This window comes from Lagenorhynchus albirostris, chromosome 15 (genome assembly GCF_949774975.1).
Source record: "Lagenorhynchus albirostris chromosome 15, mLagAlb1.1, whole genome shotgun sequence".
Classification (NCBI taxonomy): domain Eukaryota; kingdom Metazoa; phylum Chordata; class Mammalia; order Artiodactyla; family Delphinidae; genus Lagenorhynchus; species Lagenorhynchus albirostris.
In genome coordinates, this window is record NC_083109.1 from 58794482 (window position 1) to 58815247 (window position 20766).

General features: G+C 49.6%; 1 protein-coding gene across 1 annotated transcript in view; it reads right to left on the reverse strand.

Moving 5' to 3' along the window:
- The window catches only part of LOC132506262 (uncharacterized), a 190512-nt gene that overhangs the window by 100588 nt on the left and 69158 nt on the right, over positions 1–20766 (reverse strand). The window contains exons 18-28 of the mRNA XM_060124800.1: positions 15714–15869; positions 14939–15123; positions 13848–14030; positions 12641–12732; positions 11153–11316; positions 8921–9080; positions 8609–8688; positions 4094–4280; positions 2875–3030; positions 2292–2425; positions 939–1097 (exon numbers count right to left, since the gene is read on the reverse strand). Of these exons, the coding sequence (XP_059980783.1) occupies positions 939–1097; positions 2292–2425; positions 2875–3030; positions 4094–4280; positions 8609–8688; positions 8921–9080; positions 11153–11316; positions 12641–12732; positions 13848–14030; positions 14939–15123; positions 15714–15869 (1656 nt within the window). The remainder of the gene's footprint in view (positions 1–938; positions 1098–2291; positions 2426–2874; positions 3031–4093; positions 4281–8608; positions 8689–8920; positions 9081–11152; positions 11317–12640; positions 12733–13847; positions 14031–14938; positions 15124–15713; positions 15870–20766) is intronic.

Here is a 20766-nt window from a genome sequence, read left to right on the forward strand (position 1 = left end):
ATCCAGCAATTCCACTTCAGGATATACACCCCAAAGGATGGAAATCAGGGACTCATACAGATATCAGTACACCCATGTTCATAGCAGCACTATTCACACAAGCCACATGTGGAAGCCAAGTGTCCACTGATGAATGAATGGATCAAAAAAACGGGGTCCATCCATACAATGGAGTATTACCCAGACTAGGAAGGAAATTCTGACTCATGTTACAATGTGGATAAACCTTGAGGACATTATGCTAAGTGAAATAGGCCAGTCACAAAAAGGCAGATGCTATACAATTCCACTTATATGAGTTTACCTAGAGTAGTGAAATTCAGAGAGACAGAAAGTAGATTGGTGGTTGCAGGGCCTGGGGGAGGGAAGGATGAAGAGTTACTGTTTAATGGGTACAGAGTTTCAGTTCTATGAGATGAAAAAGTTCTTGAGATAGACGGTGGTGATGGCCGCGCAATATGAGGGTGCTTAATGCTGCTAATCTATATGCCTAAAAATGGTGAAAATGGTCAACTTCATGTTACGTATATTTTACCACAATTAAACACTTTTTAAAACAATTAGGAAACTCAGAAAGGTAACGTGTGCCTTATAAGAGCACATACCCGTTCGGGGACTAAGCACTCAGTTACTCCTGATTTACCAAAAAGAGCTCACCCTCCAGGAAAACCTGCAAGTGAACCGTTTCCAAAATGCATCTTTACACTGGAAATCTGTATTTCCCAAGCCCCTCTTGCAAACTGCCCCGTGGCACACCAGCAAATGTTTAACTGCCCCAGGGGCGAGGGGGCTGGAGATGCCACAGGTAAGGTCTCTGAGCCTGAGTTTTAGCTCCTGCGTCCTTGCAACCAAGACCTGCAGGGACAGGCAGCAGGGCTGCCCAGCTGCCATGTGCAAGCTGAGCCCCAGGGACGCGGCTCTGCGGAGGCTGGACTCACCTCCATGAAGTAATTGCTCAGGGCTGGGCCTGAGTCGTTCTGGAAGGTCTGGTTGATGCGGAGGTGCCTCTTGTTGCGGCTGTCATCCCAGTGCCTCCCATAGCTCGCCTCCAGCTCCCAGTGGAGGTGGCCTGAGCCCTCCTCATGCCGCAGCTGGACCTGGGACACCCCACCAGGGAGACCCCCAAGGAAGCCTTGTGTACGCAGACCTGAGCCTCCTCACAGCCACCCGCCCTGAGATGCAGGCTTGCTTATCTGGGGTGACAGCTCTGTAGGAAGCACAGATTTTTTTGCACTGGTTTTGATCTTGTAAAATATTGCATTAGAATACGATTCACCTTCACAGTTTCTGGTGTCCCCTTAAATTCTGGCCCCGAGGTGAAAAGCTAACCTGCCCCACGCTGGTCCATGCCCTGATAAGGAGTAGAAAGAGCCAGCTGCCATGGGAAGATGACTCCTGATCTGCTTCATATGAACCCAAAATCTCCCCCTCCCCTCACTCTCCCACAGCAGCCTCCGGCTCCCTGGACAGATCCTCTGTGGATCAGGCCTTCCCACCTGTGGGCTCCTGGCAGCCACTGTCTCCTCCTACCTCTGAACCACAGGTCGAGGCAACACAGGCTCATCCATTTATTCACTCACTGAACACGTTTTCCCCCAAGTACCAAGTAGATACTTCGCTGGGCACTAGATAGCCAGGAATGAAGAAGCCAGAAGCCCCCTCCCTTGTGGGGGCAACAGTTCAGGGGGAGAAGCAAACTTGTAACAATTAACAAAGGAACAGTCACTTCTCCCTTTTGCTCACCCCACCAGCCACTCTGATGAACTGCCAGTTCTTTAACCGCTCCAATCACCCTCCAGCCCCAGGACCTTTGCACTTGCTGTTCCCTCTGCCTGTGGCACACTTCCTTGGGAACAGAACTATCTCGTATTTTAATTTTCAGCTTAAAATTCATTTTCCCCAAGGAAGCCTTCCCTGCTGCCCTGTCCAAATTAGACTCCCCTGTGCTACACTCTCGGCCTCTGCCCTGTTTACCACCCATGGCACTTACGTTTTCCTTGATTTGGTCCATGTCTCTGCCTCTCTACCACACACCCTCCCCCAGCAATGGAATGGCAGAGACTAGGTGCTGCCTTAAGCACAGCTCTCCCCCAGTGCTGGGCATAGAGCAGGTATTTAATAAACACCAACTGAACAGGGGAAAGATGAGACTAAAGTTCCAATTCCTAATCCGTTCCCATTCACGACCTTGAGTAAATACATCTCTCTGAGGATGGGTTCAGGGTGCTCACCCACCACTTCCCTAACCCCGGGGGCTCTCTCCAGACCCCCCGCCCAGCCCCGGCACCCACCTTGTGGCTGAATGCTGGGATCTGCGTGCAGTGGAGCTCGTGGTCCAGCTCCAGCTTGTAGGTGGCCTCTGAGCTGCTCTCCACCCGCAGCTTCTGCCTGGTGCTGCACTCCTGTGCCAGCTCCTTCGCCTGACCTGTGCAGGGCAACCCAAAAACCCCTGCCCTTCCTCTGCCAGGTAGCCCTCCATCCTCATTCCAAGCAGAGGAGCGTCCAGTACAGCCCAGCTTCAGCCAGCCCCCTGGATCTGCCTCACCTAATGTCACTCACTGGAACCTGCCGATGGGGAGGTTTTAAGAGACAGATTTATGTCCCCCCCCAACACACACACACATACACACACACACACACACACACACACACACACATAGCGTTTTTTGTTTGTTTGTTTTGGTTTTTTTTTAACAGGCAGGTGCTCAGCTCCACACAAAGCCAGTGGAATGACTCACTGGCTAAGGAGCCTCACGGTGAGGCCAAAACACCCGAGGTGACAGTGGCACCTTAGCCCTCGGAGCCACAGCCCCAGGAGACGGTGCAGGTCCGGCCACTCCCCACCTCGCCCGCAGCCAGCATGCAGTGCCGTACCCAGGAGGCCATACTTGATCCCCAGGGAGCTGGTCCAGAGGCGGGCCCGCTGCTGCAGCAGGCCTTGGGTGCGCAGCCCCACAAGCCCTGGCACGAAGAGCTCGCCACCCAGGGCCACCACCTGCTGCCCTTCCTCCGCCTTCTTCTCCAGCAGTGCTGCGGGGAGAGCAGGCATGGTGCGGTCATGGCCTGCGCCCCAGAGACTGACACCCTACCCCCAGCACCAGGTGAGGAAAGAAAGTGGGAACCGCCCAGGTGGGTATCGCGATAGAACCAGTGCCTGAGTCTCCGCCAAGGAATGCTGCCATCAGGGCCACTGACGGTGTTTTGCACTGTCCAGGTGGCAACCCCAAAAGTCACTTTTGTGGGTCCAGACCAAAAGTTTTAAATAAAGTAGAACAAAATAGAATGGACCAGAGTGCATCAAGGACCATCAGGTAAATTTCACCTTCTGAAACCTGTTTCTGCTACACTGATATCAGCCAGATCACACAGGTATAGCCATGCAGGTTAAAATATCAAAAATGCATAGGCTTCCCTGGTGGCGCAGTGGTTGAGAGTCCGCCTGCCGATGCAGGGGACACGGTTCGTGCCCCGGTCCGGGAGGATCCCACATGCCGCGGAGCGGCTAGACCCGTGAGCCATGGCCGCTGAGCCTGCGCGTCCGGAGCCTGTGCTCCTCAACGGGAGAGGCCACAACAGTGAGAGGCCCGCGTACCGCAAAACAAAAAAAAAAGCATAGGCCAGCTAGTCAACAGCCCTAGCCACACACATCACTCCCCTGGAATCTCCGAGAACACCCCACGAGCAGCATCGCCAGGAGGGCCCCAAGCCAGCTCTGGCACCAGGGCGGGCATCTGGTCAGATTGGTCAGTACCCAGGCCAGTCTGTGTGTTCAAGATACAAACAGTGCCCCATGCAATTTGGGTCAAAATGCGAAATGTGTTTTTTACACATTGTGTAACATGTAACATGGGTCAGAATCCAAACACCCCAAAAGGTGCTGGTTGACGGTTCCTGCAGAGCAGTCGAGCGCATTGGAGGGGCATCTGGGGGACTCAGGCAGAAGCTGCGAGCAGATACAGAGCCTGGATTTTCCGTGGATGGAATGTGAATACTGGGGGATCGGGTGATGGGGACTCCAAGTGGGGCACTCCGCCCTCCCCTCCCCAAGCCTGGCCATTGAAGAAAAGTGGCAGAAAGGGGTCCCTCCTCCTACCTGACACGTGGGCCTGGTCACTCAGCAGGTTGCTCAGTGACATGGAGAAGGCCAGCCTGCTGCCTGCCTGCCGGCTGAGGTTCCCGGCGAGGACCACAGGGCTGCCCGATGTCACCAGTTTCACCTCCAGCTGGGCCTCGATCCGCTGAGCCTCACCACCTGCTGCTGGCCACAGGTTGCTCCGGCCCTGGAAAGGCCCCAGCATCCCTTGAGGGGACAGGCTCTGACAGCAGGCTCCACCCGGACCGCAAGAACCAGGACCGGACAGAGGGCAGGAGACACAGCCTGGCTAATGGGCTTCTAGGCTGATCCTGCTGCAATTTCTTAAGCTCAATATTGTTCAAAATAGGTCATCTCTGTTACAAATTCAGACATAAGTTTGAAGGACCCTTCCTCCCTATCCCCCCAACCTCAACACCCCGTCCAATCTATCAGGGACTCTGGCCAGCTCTCCCTGCAGAATATTCAGGGACCCGACCACTTCAGCCACCTCCACCACTGCCCCGGCTTGAGCCTGCTCATCACCACTGTGTTCCTGTGACATTCTTCTCCCGGCTCTCCTGGCTCCCACCCTGGTGACCAGGGCAAGCCCTTCCATAGGATCATGGCACACCTCTCTTCCTCAGGGTAAAAGCCAAAGTCCTTGCAAAGGCCAACAAGGCCAAGACTTTCTTTGGAAGTCAGCAGTGCAGCCCTGGCCAGACGCAGGCAAAACTGCCCACAGACACCGGGAGGCAGGACACACAGATGGCCCCAAACATGCTCTGTGTCTCCATCGTTGAGGTTTTCCAGAGCAACTACAGCCCATAGCAATGGCAGCTGTCATCTCTGACGGCCACCCCAACTGTAGACCAATCCCAAGGACCTCTCTGCTGCTGCCAGCTGATCTGTTTACCCAAAAGATGTAAAAACGACCTCACTATTTCCAGACTGTCCACTATTTTATACTCTCTTGTAAATCCTGTTTTTGCCTTTGTTCCTTGACAACGGTCACAAATCACTCTCTTCTGATTACTCTTTGGCAAAGCCTTACATGATCTGTCCTCCCACCTTTCTGTCCCTTCTCCTATTCCACTCCAAGCACATGGGGGCTCAGGCTGTGCTTCTGTGCACTTTCCTGTCCCAGAACCTTTGTACACGTTGTGCTCTTTACTTGCAATACCCTTCCCCCAGAGAACCACATGGCTCTCTTCCGCACACGCTTTATGTCTTAGCTAAAAGCTATCTTCTCAATCAGGCTTAACCTGTCAGCCTATTTTAAACTGAAGCCGTGGGACTTCCCTGGTGGTCCAGTGGCTAAGATTCCACACTCCCAATTCAGGGAACCCGGGTTTGATCTCTCGTCAGGGAACTAGATCCCACATGCCGCAACTAAAGATCCCGCGTGCCGCTACTAAAGAAAGATCCCGCATGCTGCAACGAAGATCCCGCGTGCTGCAACTAAGACCCGGCGCAGCCAAATAAATTTTTTTTTAAATAATAAAAATTTAAAAAAATAAAACTGAAGCCAACCCTCAGACCCTTCTTCTCACATAACTTCAGACCCCTGGATCCAGCTCACTGATTCCCTTTTCCTATAGTGCTTACACTCACCTATCACGACAATTTGCTTATTTATTTTACTGATATCTCTCCTATGAGAATGTAAGCTCCAAAAGGAGAGAATTTTGTGTGTGTATCTCTTTTGTGTGCTGTCTTCCTGGCACATTGTAGGTGCTTGATAAACAGTCATTGAATAAATTAATAAAGACAATGAAAAATATAGGTTTCGTTCCCCTTCTTGGTCTCCCAGTCTCCCTCAAGGCAACCACTGTGTCCACTTCTTGGGCATCTTCCAGAGACAGCATGGGCCTATATGTATGAGTCTGTGGGAGCGTCTGTGCACGCACGTGTGTGTATGTGTGCACTCCATCACACACGTGCACGTTCCCTCTTACTCTGCACAAAAACAGATGCAGGCTCTCCACTCTCCTCTGCTTCTCTCACTTAATGGTGTGTCTTGGAGATGATTTTCTCTGGTTTGTAACAGAAGCTTCTCGGCAGTAGCTGTAATTGTTCTCAAAGTGCAGCCCATGAACAGGATGACTGTAGAATTTCTCATCCAAACCAGGACACTTAACGGTTAAAGAGACCACTAATCATATTGAGCTGGGTCAACGGTAAACTGGGGCTCTCCAGGTAACTTGGGACTTGGGGATGCTCTATCATTGCACCCAGCGGAGGGGGCACTGAAATCTAACACTTTCCTCCACGCCATCCTTAAACCCCATAAACACTCAGCTGAGTCGAACCCAGCTTTGCTGCTTTGTATTCCTGAGCTCATCTGCCTTAGTTTCCTCATCTCCTATGGGCTTACCAAGAGGACTAAAAGAGGGACCCGGGGTCAAAGTCACCCGTGGCCCGCCACCCCGAGAACAGGCTTTGGAAATTTCCAGAGCCCCAGCTGTTACCGTTAATCATGACGGCTCTGAGGCAGCTAGAACTGGAGTTTCTCTAAAGGCCAATGTTTCCAGGCTGCAGACAGCCCTCTGGAGGGCGGCAGGCAGGTCTGCAGGGAGGTGCAGGCAATCAGCACTTGTGCGCTTAGTGAACAGGGACTGCTTCGAGGGCTCCCGGGAGCTCTGAAAATGATTTGTAGTCTCAGCCGTCAAGCAGCTGGGGCTTTAGGGGCAAGATGCTCTCCCCTGATACTTGGTCTTCCCACCCGGACAGGAAGCAGATCTAGGAGCTGAGAGTGTGTTTATGTAGCAAAAATTCCAGCCCTGGCTCCAGATTTTCAACCCAGACCTCTCTGAGAAATCACTGGAGACCGAGGCAGAATCATCAGACTCACGGCCAAAGGGGCCCAGAGGTCCTGCTTGGCAGGAGCGAGTCTACACCTGCTGTTTTTGTCCTTTTTGGAGTCACTGACCTGCTTGAGCATCAGATGGAAGGTCTAAACCCTCTCCCCAGAAGGGGGACAGACACAAAACTTCTGCACAATTGCAGGGGCTTCAATGGACCCACTGAGTCCCATCCAGGTCCTCCTGGTTGAGAACCTTAAAAAGTACCTATAACGAAGAGAAAAACGCACACACCTTTGCTCCAGGAATTCCACTGCTAAGAATTTACCCTGAAGATGGAAGGGTGATTTATAAGACCAAGAACCCGGGAAAAACTCCAGAGCCCTCCACTACGGAACCAGCTAAATAAATTCCATCCCATTGACTATTATGCGGCCATTCAAAATACATGGTAGACATTCTTGTTTTTAAAATAAAAGATGGGGGGGGAAATATATTGATATCTATTTGGGGATTGTGGGCATAGATGATTTCTAAGAGGAGTCCCAGAAAATGAACAATGATTGGCTTTGAGGAGGGGTGTAAGGGAAAGTTTTTAACTCTATACCTGTGCTGACCCATAGAACTTTCTACAATGATGGGAAAGTTCTAAAAAGTGGCCAGTGCAGCTGAGAAACCATATCTTTAACTTTCTGTTACTCTGACTCACTTAAATAGTCATGTGTATAGGGGCCATCGTACTAGACACTCAGTTCTATGCCCTTCTGTACCTTTTGAACTTGGAATCATTTAAATGAATTACCTATTTTTTTAACTAAATTAAATTGTACCAGTATGTGCTGGTACAAAAAGATATATTTTTGACTGAAAAAAAAAAAAAGCAGCATGCAAAGAATAAAACAAAAACTAAACTCAAAACTGAAAGGTTTTATAAATCTATAGTATTATGGGTTGAACTGTATTATGGGTTGAACTGTGCTCCCCCCTCAAAAGAAGTTGTGGTCCTAACCCCCAGGACCTGTGAATGCGACCTTACTTGGAAAAAGGGACTTTGCAGATGATCCAGTGAGGTCATTAGGATGGACCCTAATCCAGCATGACTGGTAAACTTACAAAAAGAGAAATTTGGACACAGATACCTACAGAAGGCAGACAATGTGGAGATACAGAGAGAAGACAGCTATCTACAAGCCAAGAAATGCCTGAGGCTACTAAAAACTAAGAGAGAAGCATGGACTAGATTCTCCCTCACAGTCCTTAGAAGGAACCAACCCTGCCAACACCTTGATTTTGAACTTCCAGCCTCCAGAAGTGCGAGGGAAAATTTTCCATTGTTTAAGCACCTCCAAATTTGGGGTACTTTGTTAAGGCAGCCCTGGGGAACTCATACAGATTTCTTGGTGTGTGCATTGACATTTCTTCTGGAAATCTGGGGAGTGGCACTCTTTTACTTACCTTTTTATACCTTTCTCTACTCTGAATTTTTTAAAGCATGCTCCTGTGTTACTAATATTATCAATTTATGACATCAATAGTGGTGAGATTTGAGCTCATTTTTTTCTTCTTCCTACTCTTCTGGGTAACAAGAAGTCACAAACGTTATTGGTAGGTGGAAGGAGAAGAACAGCTAAAACACCAAATGAGGTGGTGATGAGTAAGCAGGGACTGGGGCTTGAAATGCCCAGGGAGGTGGCAGGAGCCAACGCCGGTGGGCTGAGGACAGGAAACAAACCTTGACGTAGTAGACGTCCCTGTCGTCCAGTATCAGTTCCAGGTGACCCATGCAGCCACTTTGCAGAGTGTCAATCTTTCCTGGGAGACAAAGCGAGAGTTTAGAGACCAGGGTTCAACATCCTGGCTCCGCCCCTGTGTTCACCAGGGGAGGTCCTGCTGGCTTCCTAATCTCCGAGCCTGTGGCTCCTCGCCCATATAATGGGGCTATATTTAGTGCCGACCTCAGAGGGTGGCTGAGGAATCCACAGCGAGCGGGCTGCATCTGGCACATGGCCGAGGGCACGGTGATGGGTGGGAACACTGTCATTACCGTCCAACTCAATTTTCTTCTTGGGATGGAGAAGCTTGAGCCGGAACTTCCTCTGGGGCCGGCTGTAGCTGACATCCACCCCGACGTCCCTGGGCACTTCCGACCTGGGCGTGCCCATGAAGACGTGGGCTGAGGCTTCTTGAGGGAGCCAGCAGTCCTTCTGGAAACACAGCAGAGTCCTCAAGATCAAGAACCCATCCAGGCCCCCCACCTTCAAAAACTTGAGTTCTTATGCTTATCCTTGTCCTGCTAAGAACAGATAAGAACCCCCAAACCAGGAATTTGGGGATCCGTATCCTGGAGGAGAGTCCTACAGGACAACTCAGGACCCCAGGGACAGGATCTCAGATTGTTCAGCGAACAGCCAGGGAAGGAGGCTTATCGCACACCATCGGCACCCTGCCCAGATCCCCTCCACCCTTGACCAGCTCAGCATGCTCATCTCCCAGCTTCCGTGCACTTTGCTCCTAACCCCTGGGACCTCCAGAGCATTGCCCTCTGGCACAGGAGGGAAAAACATCCCGGCTCCTTAGCCTCAAGGGGACCAAACTCTGAGATTAACTCCTGCTCCAGGGCTGCCCAGGGATCACGCTGAGGCTGCCACTGCACCTGCCATCACTCCTGCTCAGCTTCTTCCCCTTCCCTACCCTATTTTCTCCACCCTCTTCCTGGGTCCTCCTGGAGTCTTTTCTTCATCCACACTTTTACCCAAATCCTTGGCTCCAGTCTGCTTCTGGGAAAACACAGCCTAAGACACGGGCCCCCTTTAAAAACCTGCATCAGGGACGTCCCTGGTGGTGCAGTGGTTAAGAATCCGCCTGCCAATGCAGGGGACACGGGTTCGAGGCCTGGTCTGGGAAGATCCCACATGCCGCAGAGCAACTAAGCCCATGCGCCACAACTACTGAGCCTGCACGCTAGAGCCCATGAGCCACGACTACTGAGCCCGCGTGCCACAACTACCAAAGCCCACGTGCCTAGGGCTCGTGCTCCGCAACAAGAGAAGCCACAATGAGCAGCCCACGTACTGCAAAGAAGACCCAACGTAGCCAAAAATAAATAAAAATTAATTTTAAAAAAAACCAACCCTGCATCATCGTCATTCATTTAGTACCAATAAATGTTGACTACTGTGTGTGAGGCACAGTTGCAGGCACAGGGAATGCAACTGAGTGTTAGACACAAAGTCCCGCCCTCTTGGCACCTACATTCTAGAGGGGGAGGCACAGGACCTCCAGACACAGAAGTAGGTAAGACAGCAGCTCACCACCACCAGCTGCTGAGCGCTCTGCTGACAAACTCAGAGGGTCAGGGGCCCTGACAGGGTCATTGTTCTGGACTGGGTGGTCAGGGAGGGAAGCTGCCTCTGAGGAGGGGGCATTTGATGAAACTTGAAGGAAGCAAGGAAAGGAGTTGAGTGGATGTCTGGGAAAGACTGTTCCAGGCAGAGGAAACAGACAGTGCAAAGGCCCTGGGGCAGCAATGCACTTGGCATTTAATAAAAAGGAGGTCGGTGTGTCTGGAGAGCGGTGAGCCTGGTAAACATTTGCGGAGATGGGGAGGAGAGGCCGGCATGGCTGGATCACTGAAAGCCTATTGGTCAGGGCGAGTGGGTCCTACTCTGAGAGGAATAGGAGCCACTGGAGACTTCTGAGCGGGGGAGGGACACAGTCATTTTGGGAATTTGGAAGGTCTGTCTGGCTGCTGGTGGAGAACATATGGTAAGGAGACAAGAGCGGGAACTGGGAAATCAGATAGGGTGCTGCTGAGTGCCCATTCTGTGCCAGGTGCTGGGGACACAGGGGTGAGAAAAACAGGCACTGTTCCCAGGAACTGAGTGACTAGTGGGGAAGACAGATCTTAACCAACTGGTTTCAGTAATGAACACAAATGTGATCTAAGGGGAAGGAACATGATCGTACTAGAGCACATAACAAGGGAATATGACCACTTCGGGGTAATCAGGGCAGGCTTCACTGAGGAGGTGACTCCCCTAAAGTGAGCTCTGAAGATTGATTCAGAGGTACAAGTCATCAAGCCAGGGACAGAGGATCAGCATGTGCAAGGGTCCTGAGGCAGGAGGGAGACTACAGCAGGACCAGCCCAGCTGGTCCTGCTCCAGGGAGGAGGCCCATGTCTTTATGAGTGATCCCCAAGGCTGAGGCCTGAGTAGAAGACCTAGGGAGACCCAGAACCTGGCTGGGAAAGGAGGAGCCATTCCGTAGGGCCTACCGGGGGGTGGAGGGTATAGGCAGCTTCCAGCAGATAGCGTTGGAGCCCCCGGTCCTGCTTCTTCAGCATCACAGCCGCAAACACAGGCACCGAGAGCAGGTAGGGCTGCCCGGCTGGAGGCCAGCTCACTTCAGTGCACAGCTGCCAGCCCCAAGTGCGGGACGCTGTGAGAAAGGGAGGAGGCAGCATGGTCAGTAGAGAGCCAGAGGGCTCGAGGCAGGCCATGGATGCGCCCATCAGCAAAGAAGGAGCATCTCTACATTCTTTTGAGAAACAGTATCGTGTAGACATTAACTGTATGAGGCGGTACTGTGTAGACCAGGGTTTCTCAGCCTTGGCGCTATCGACACACTGGTCTGGATAATTTCTTGTTGTGGGAAGCTGTCCTGGACTCAACCCACTAGATACTGGTAGCACCTCCCGCACCAGGATGACACCTCAAAATGTATCCAGACATCGCCAAATGTCCCGAGGGGCCAAAAATTGTCCCCAGTTGAGGACCCCTGGTGTAGACAGACTATCAGAGTGTCGGGCAGTACTGTGTAGGACACAGGCTCTGGAGCAAGAATGCCTGGATCCACATTCCAGTTCTGCCACTTCCCAGCTGTGTGACCTTGGACAAGTTACTTAACATCTCTGTGCTTTGGTGTTTCTCATCTGTCAGCTGGGAGTGATAACAGTTCCAGCCCCATGGTGTAGCTGTGAGGATTAACAGCTCAGCAAGCATTTAGGACAGAATTTAGCCTAAAGAAATCATTTAAGTAGGCCCCTCCCCCACCTCAGCCCCAACATGACTGCAAGATCTGTGACTGTTTGGTATACCTCCTTCCCCTCTGTTTTCAATTTTGTTGCCTTTCACCTGATGTTATTATCAAAAAAATTTTCTCGTGCTATTAAAACATGTCCTTCATTACAGAGCTTAAAAGTTATGGGATATCTCAGTACTTTACTAAACCAGGAATTGGCAAACGTTTTCTGTAAATGGCCAGATAGTAAATATTTGAGGTTCTGCTGGTCACACAGTCTGTTACTCAACTCTGCTGTTGCTGAAGAAAAGCCACAGGCAACGGGCGTGGCTCTGCACCAATAAAACTTCATTTATGGACACTGAAATATGAATTTCACAAATTTCTCATGCTATGAAATAGTCCTTTTGATTATTTTTCTGCATTTGGAAATGTAAAAGTCTATTCTTAGCTCAAAGGCCCTTACAATAAGCCATTCGCCTACTGTTGGATATTTGAGTTGCTGCCTATTTTTTTGCTCTGTAAATAATGACGCAACGAACATCTCTGGGCACAGGGCATTTTAAAATGATTTTGGTTTATTTTCATAAGGTAGAGTTCTAGAAGCAGCATCGTTGAGTTAAGGGGCTTAAGTACTTTTAGGGCAGAAGAGTAACTCTGGAATTTGGACCTTGCATCTTAGCCCTCAGCCCCCAGGACAACCATCTCGGGACAATGACACGGAGGCCATGCTGACACCTACCTTCCTTGTCGGTACAGGATCGGGCCTCAGAAGGGACGTGAGCAGGACTGAGGCTCCTCATGCCATCCCCAGTGATGAGAAACAGCTGAGAGCTGGGTGGGAAAGGAGGAAAGGGCCAGGCGAGCTGTTTTCACTCAACCATAAAGCCACCAGGGCAAGGCACTAGGGCAAATCCCACTATCAACAGGACAGGCCTTTGGGGAGTCTGCACACTGGTGGGGGAGACACTCCATGAACACAGAGGGTGACAAGCACTATGAAAAACCTAAAATGGGGCACGGCATGGGCATAGGGTCTGTCCTGGAGACAGAGCAGGACGTTCTTCAGCTCAGGGTTTGGAAAGGACTCTCTGTAGGGGTAACATTCGGTCAGAGAATCAAAGGATGAGGAGGAGCCAGCACTCCAAACAAAGGGAACAGCAGGTGCAAAGGCCCTGGGGTGCGAGAAAAGGGGGCTCTTTGGTAGCACAGATAAAAGGGTGGTGAGAGGGGGTCAGAAGGGAAGGGGGTAGCGAGGGGCAGGAAGGAGTGACAGGAGACAGGTGAGGGGTGTGGGCAGGGCCTCCATCGGGCAGGAGAATCATGTGGAGCTGGGTTATCCTAGAAGCAAGCAAGGGATTTTAAACAGGGGAGGGGGGAGCACGATAGGACTTAACTGACATTTTAAAGGACCCTACTGGCTGCTGCCGGGAGAGGGTCAGGAGGGCAGCAGCGCCTCCAGCAAGGGTGGGACACAGGGAAGGAGGCAGGTGGAGGTGGGGGCAGCCTGGCTTCTCCCGTTTCCTTGGAAATCACTGTTCTCTAAGTGTCACCTCTCCAGGGGGCTGGGGACAAGCAGGCCTCAGGAGGGACCCCCATAAATTGCTGAGGAGTGTGGAAATCCCCACCTCTAGGCTGCCCTCAGTCCCTGTCACAGACACACCCACCCCACCTTGACACATGTGCACACACACGCACGCCCACGTGTAGCCCACTCACTGACATGCGCACACACTCTCACAAACACGCCCACAGACACACATTCACATACACAGACTCACAGGCACATCCTTAGGCACACACACTCACAGATACACGTGGTCAGACACAGGTGCACATGCAAGGTGATCGTGCACACACTCTCACAGACACATGCACCCACACCTGTGCCCAGCCTGGCTCGCACACAGGTGCACTCACGGGCTCCCTCTCCAGGTGCGGGAACCCACCTGAAGCGGAGCAGCTCCACAGCCTCCTCGGGTGTGTTCAGATGCACCCTGAGGTCCTGGCCCTTCTTTATCCGGATCCCTCCATCCAGGCTGGCGGTGCCACGGACGCCGGTCACCCACCTCAGCCCAGCCTGCCCCAGGGTGCCCACTGTGCCCATCTGCGCTGAGATCTGGAGTAGGGCGCTGAGGAAGAGGCACACAACTGCATCCTGCCGCCCCAGGCAACAGCAAAGCCAGCACCAACCCACCCGGCTGCTCTCCGTGGTCCTGAGCCAGAGCTGCCCTTCCACCATGAACACCACTGACACGCACTCCATGTGTGCCAAGCACTCTACACATCACCATCGAACCCTCACCATCACTAGTCCCATTTTACAGATGGGGAAACCGAGGCTCAGAGGGGTGACACCAGCTGTGTGGGTCCCACAGTCGGGATATGGAACAGCCAGTTCTGGAGCCCAAACCCAGGGTCTCCATGCCAAAAAGCAGCCGTCACAGGACACCCACATACCCCACATCAGACCCAGAAACCAAGGACAGGTCGGCTTAGTGGCTGGGACAGTCGCCCAGCAGGCCTGGGAAGGTGAGCATTGTCAAATGCTGCTCAAAATCCTTCGTGCCATGTGGCCCTGGGTCAGCTGTGCACGCATCCTGAGTCTCAGTTTCCTCAACCCTTAGTGGGAAGAAGGAAAGTGTCCACCTCGTGAGTGGCCATGTGAGTTCAGTGGGCTCAGAGCCCGTGTGCCTTAAATGCTTTTCCCTCTCTCCCATCTCCCCTCCCCTCAGAGGCAGAGCGGGCAGAGGGAAGAGTGGAGTTGTGGCACGAGACGAATCTCAGCTGCCTCGCACTGCTGTGCCACCTCGGGCATGGAACCTCACCTCGTCAAGCCTCAGTCTTCTCACCTGTAAAGTGGGTAGCCGCCCAGGTTCTCCTCAAAGTCTCTTGGCACAAAAAACACTCCATCAACAGTAGCTGATATAACAGGTGGTCAGCAGAGCGGGGCTCCCCTCCAGCCCATGCTGATGCCCCAGCTCTCTGCAGGGGGAGGCCCCCACCCACCCACCTCCCCCAGCTCTGAGGAGCCAGCTACCTGGGCTTGACATAACCATTCACAGAGAAATCCGAGCGCTGCTGGAAGTTGGCTGTCCCTCCGACCTGGATGTTGATGGCAGCTGAGGCGTTCAGGGTCAGCTGGGCTAGGAGTCCAGACATGGTGGGAAAAGTGAGCTCCTCCATGGCCAGGTTCAGCCTTCGGTTCACCTGCACCTCCTGCCCCTGCAGTCAGAGAACCGTAACAGTGCATGTGACGGCCTCACTTAACCCTCACACAGCCCTCAGAGGGGACCTTATCATTGTCTCCAGTTTCCAGATGAGAAAACAGAGCCCACAAACAGATAAAATAACCCGGCCGAGCCCATGTAGCTAGAAACAGGAAGAGCTGGGGTTTGAACCAAGATAATTTACCAAGAGACATGGTCAGAGGTCAAGCATCCAGGGTCAGCCAGGTAAGGAGCGGTGTGGGCCCTGCCTGCGGTACAGAGCACTTAGTATGTGCCAGGCACACTCGAAACGTGTGGTTGCATTTTTACTGCATGAAGTCACTTGATTCAACAGCTCTATGAAGTAGATATTATTATACTATTACTATTCTATCATTCCCATTTCACAGATAAAGAAACTGAGGCCGTGGCAAGTTCAGCAACATGCCCAAGGTGGTAAGTGGTGCAGCCAGTTTTTGAACTTGGGCAGTCTGGCTCCAAATTCCATGCTCTTAAGTCTGAAAGTACTTTAGTATTTCCCCAAAGCATCAAAGGAAACATCTTCGGACCAGACGACAGGGAGGGGCCGAGCCCAGCCTGAGGTACCTTCAGGAGCTTGACAGCAAGCTCGGCCAGGTTCAGGGACTGGCGTGTCACATGACTCCCCATCGCCCCGCAGTCCACAAAGCTCAGCTCATGCCCAAAAACCTTCATGCTCAGCTTACACTGCAGCGCCCGCCGCTCCCGATGCCTCTGGGCCACCTGTGACCAGGAACAGGTCTGGGTTAGCCGGGCAAGGTACCTGGACTTTGGGAGGGGGAAGGGGCACCTGGAGAGAAAAGTGAAGGGCTTGTGGGGTCCAGAGCAGGGCTTGCAAAACTCACGGCCCAGAGGCAGAATCTGCAGATGTGTTTTCTTAGACCTGCACAGTCTACTCAATGCCCAGTGCAGTGTGTGTGTGTGTGTGTGTGTGTGTGTGTGTGTGTGTGTGTTTGTGTGTGAGAGAGAGAGAGACAGAGAGACAGAGACAGAGAGAGAGTTTTAGCAAACTTTATTTTGGAATAATTTTCGACATACAGAAAAGTTACTTCCCTAAAGAAGACATACAGATGGCCAAAAAGCACATGAAAAGATGCTCAACATCACTAATTATTAGAGAAATGCAAATCAAAACTATAGTGAGGTACCACCTCACGTCTGTCAGAATGGTCATCATCAAAAAAATCTACAAATAAATGCTGGAGAGGATGTGGAGAAAAGGGAACCCTCCTGCACTGTTGGTGGGAATGTAAATTGATACAGCCACTATGGAGAACAGCATGGAGGTTCCTTAAAAAACTAAAAATAGAGCTACCATATGATCCAGCAATCCCACTCCTGGGCATATATCCAGAGAAAACCATAATTCGAAAAGATACATGCCGCCCAGTGTTCATTGCAGCACTGTTTACAATAGCCAAGACATGAAAGCAACCTAAATGTCCACTGACAGATGAATGGCTAAAGAAGATGTGGTACATATATACAGTGGAATATTACTCAGCCATAAAAAGAACAAAATAATGCCATTTGCAGCAACATGGATGGACCTAGAGATTGTCATACTGAGTGAAGTAAGTCAGACAGAGAAAGACAAATATCATATGATTCGCTTACAGGTGGAATCTAAAAAATGGTACAAATGAACTTATTTACAAAACAAAAATGAGTTACAGATGTAGAAAACAATCTTATAGCTACCAGGGGGGAAAGGGAAGGCAGGGATAAATTGGGAGATTGGGACTGTCATATACACACTACTATATCTAAAATAGATATAACTAATAAGGACCTACTGTGCAGCACAGGGAACTCTCCCCACTATTCTGGAATGACCTATAAGGGAAAAAAAATCTAATAGAGAGTGGATATAGGTATGGGTATAACTGAGTCCCTTTGCTGTACACCTGAAACTAACACAACATTGTAAATCAACTCTACTCCAATAAGAAAATATTTTTTGAAGTTGCAAAGATAGTACCGAGAGCTCCTATGGACCCGTCACCCTGTTTCCTCCATTGTTAACATCTTACATGACCAGGAAACATGGTGAAAACTAAGAAATCAACACCGGCATGTTATTAACTAAACTCTGGACTTTATCGGACTTTTCCATCCCATCCTCTTTCTATTCCAGGATCCAATCCAGGTGCCACATGGCATTTAGTGTTGTGTCATGTCTCTTCAGTCTGCCCTGGTCTGTGACAGTTTCTTGGTCTTTATTTTTCATGCAGTGTGTATTTTTTAATTTATTTCTAATATTTAAAAATTGGGAGATTTTCTATAAAATCCACATAGCCAGCATCTCAAAAAAGAGAAATATTGGCCTGTCTCCCCCTCCCCCCCAGCCCACGCTCACAACAAGGGGCAACAAGTGTTCAGAGCTGAGCAGTGGCTGCCACCCTGAGCTGAGGCCTGTGCTACATGCCTGACTGCCATACTCCCCACCATTCCCTCCTGTCTCTCCAACACTCAGGCCAAGGACTGTTGCCATTCGTCACTGTGCTTGTGCAAAATATATCTTGGGATGTGAATCTATCACAAGGGAGAAAACAACAGACCAAAGGGACTGTGGATTCTAAGAAAAAACATTTATATCCAGTCCACCGCCCTTATTCAAGTTACTTGCTGGCCCCAGATCTGGTCCAAGAGGCTTTTGATGGTAGGGACCATGTCCTGATCATCTTTGTGCTCCTGGGCCCTGGGGTCACAGTCGGTGGTTAGTAAACGTGTTAATGTTTGAACAAATGCCCCAGCCACCACCTTGATTACCCCCAGATGTATGTGTAAATGACATTTATAAGAGCAAAAAGATGCTAACGATCTCATTGTCTATTGTTGGGGCAACGGTTATGTAAAGTGAGATCCCCACCCACAGAAAGGGTGTCAAAATGTATGCGTACAATGAGTTTTCAGTAAGAAAATACTCAAGTAACAATATGAAGTGGGAAACGGGGGAAGCACACACACACCCTAGCAGTTCCACTGCTGGGTACACACTGGACAGAAATATGCACATATATTCACCAAAGAGACATGCACAGAATGTTCACTGCACTACCCATAATAAGCCAGGAACTGGAAACTACCCAAAAGCCCACCAAAAGTAAATGGATAAAGAAACTGTGTTATATTCACACCATGGGATGCTACACAGCAAGGAGAATGAACAAGCTGTAAGTACACACAGCAACACAGATGGATCTCATGAACACACTTGAAGCAAAAGAAGTCAGACACAAAAAAAGAGGATGTGAACAGCATTATTCACAGTCGTCACAAGATGGAAACAAACCAAAAGTCCATCGGCAGATGAAGGGACACACAAAACGCGGTCCATCCCTACAACGCACTGTTATCCAGCCTTAAGAAGGAATGAAGCACAAAAACAGACATAGAGATCAATGGAACAGAATAGAGAGCCCAGAAATAAACCCATGACAAAGTAGGCGAGAGCATACAATGGAGAAAAGACAGTCTCTTCAGCAAGTGCTGATGGGAAAGCTGGACAGCCGCATGTAAATCAATGAAGTTAGAACACGCCCTCTCACCATACACAAAAATAAACTCAAAATGCCTTAAAGACTTAAACATAAGACATGACACCATAAAACTCCTAGAAGAGAATACAGGCAAACATTCTCTGACATAAATTGTAGCAATGTTTTCTTAGGTCTCCCAAGGCAAAAGAAATAAAGGCAAAAATAAACAAACGGGACCTAACCAAACTTATAAGCTTTTGCATAGCAAAAGAAACCATAAACAAAACAAAAAGACAGCCTACGGACTGGGAGAAAATACTTGCAAATGATACAACCGACAAGGGATTAATTTCCAAAATATATGAACAGCTCATATAGCTCAATATCAAAAAAACAAACAACCCAATCAAAAAATGGGCAGGGGGCTTCCCGGGTGGCGCAGTGGTTGAGAGTCCGCCTGCCGATGCAGGGGACACAGGTTTGTGCCCCAGTCCGGGAGGATCCCACATGCCGCGGAGCGGCTGGGCCCGTGAGCCATGGCCGCTGAGCCTGCGCGTCTGGAGCCTGTGCTCCGCAACCGGAGAGGCCACAGCAGTGAGAGGCCCGCGTACCACAAAAAAAAAAAAAAAAAAAAAAATGGGCAGAAGACCTAAGTAGACATTTCTCCAAAGAAGACATACAGGTGGCCAAGAAGCACATGAAAAGATGCTCAACATCACTAATCATTAGAGAAATGCAAATCAAAACTACAATGAGGTATCACCCCACACCAGTTAGAATGGGCATCATCAGAAAAGCTACAAACAACAAATGCTGGAGAGGGTGTGGAGAAAAGGGAACCCTCCTACACTGTAGGTGGGAGTGTAAATTGGTACAGCCACTATGGAGAACAGTATGAAGCATCCTTTAAAAACTAAAAATAGACCTACCATATGGTCCAGCAATCCCACTCCTGGGCATATACCTGAGAAAACTCTAATTCAAAAATATACACGCACCTCAATGTTTATAGCAGCATGATTTACAATAGCTAAGACATGGAAGCAACGTAAGTGTCCATTGAGAGATGAATGGATAAAGAAGATGTGGTACATATACACAATGGAATACTACTCAGCCATAAAAAAGAATGAAATAATGCCATTTGCAGCAACGTGGAGGGACCTAGAGATTATCATACTAAGTGAAGTCAGAGAGAGAATGACAAATATCGTATGCTATCACTTATATGTGGAATCTAAAAAAAATGATATAAATGAACTTATTTACAAAACAGAAACAGACTCACAGATATAGAAAACAAATTTATGGTTACCAAAGGGGAAAAGGGGTTGGGGAGGGATAAATTAGGAGTTTGGGATTAACATATACACACTACTATATATAAAATAGATAAATAACAAGGACCGACTGTATAGCACAGGGAACTATATTCAATATCTTGTAATAACCTATAATGGAAAAGAATCTGAAAAAGTATATGTGTGTGTGTGTATATATTCAGTTATGTATGTATATATACATATATGTGTATATATACATACATGTGTGTATGTATACATATACGTATTGTGTATACATAAACGTATGTATACATATAACTGAATCACTTTGCTGTACACCGGAAACTATCACATTATAATCAACTATACTTCAATTAAAAAACTATTTGTGCAATAGAAAAAAGAAAGGAATGAAGTACTGATACATGCTACAGGACAAATGAACCTTAAGAACGTGCTCAGTGAAAGAAGCCAGACACAAAAGGCCACATATTGTATGATTCTGTTTATATGAAATGTTCAGAATAGGTAAATCTATAGAGACAGAAAGCACATTAATGGTTGCCAGGGGCTGGGAAATGAGGGAATGGGACGTGACTGCTAATGAGCGTGGGGTCTCCTGGGGGTAATGAAAATGTTTGGAACGAGACAGACGTGGTGGTTGCACAACATTGTGAATACACTACGTGTCACTGAATTGTATACTTTAAAATAGTTAATTAGGGGCTTCCCTGGTGGCGCAGTGGTTAAGAGTCTGCCTGCTAATGCAGGGGACACGGGTTCAAGCCCTGGTCTGGGAGGATCCCACATGCCACAGAGCAATTAGGCCCGTGAGCCACAACTACTGAGCCTGTG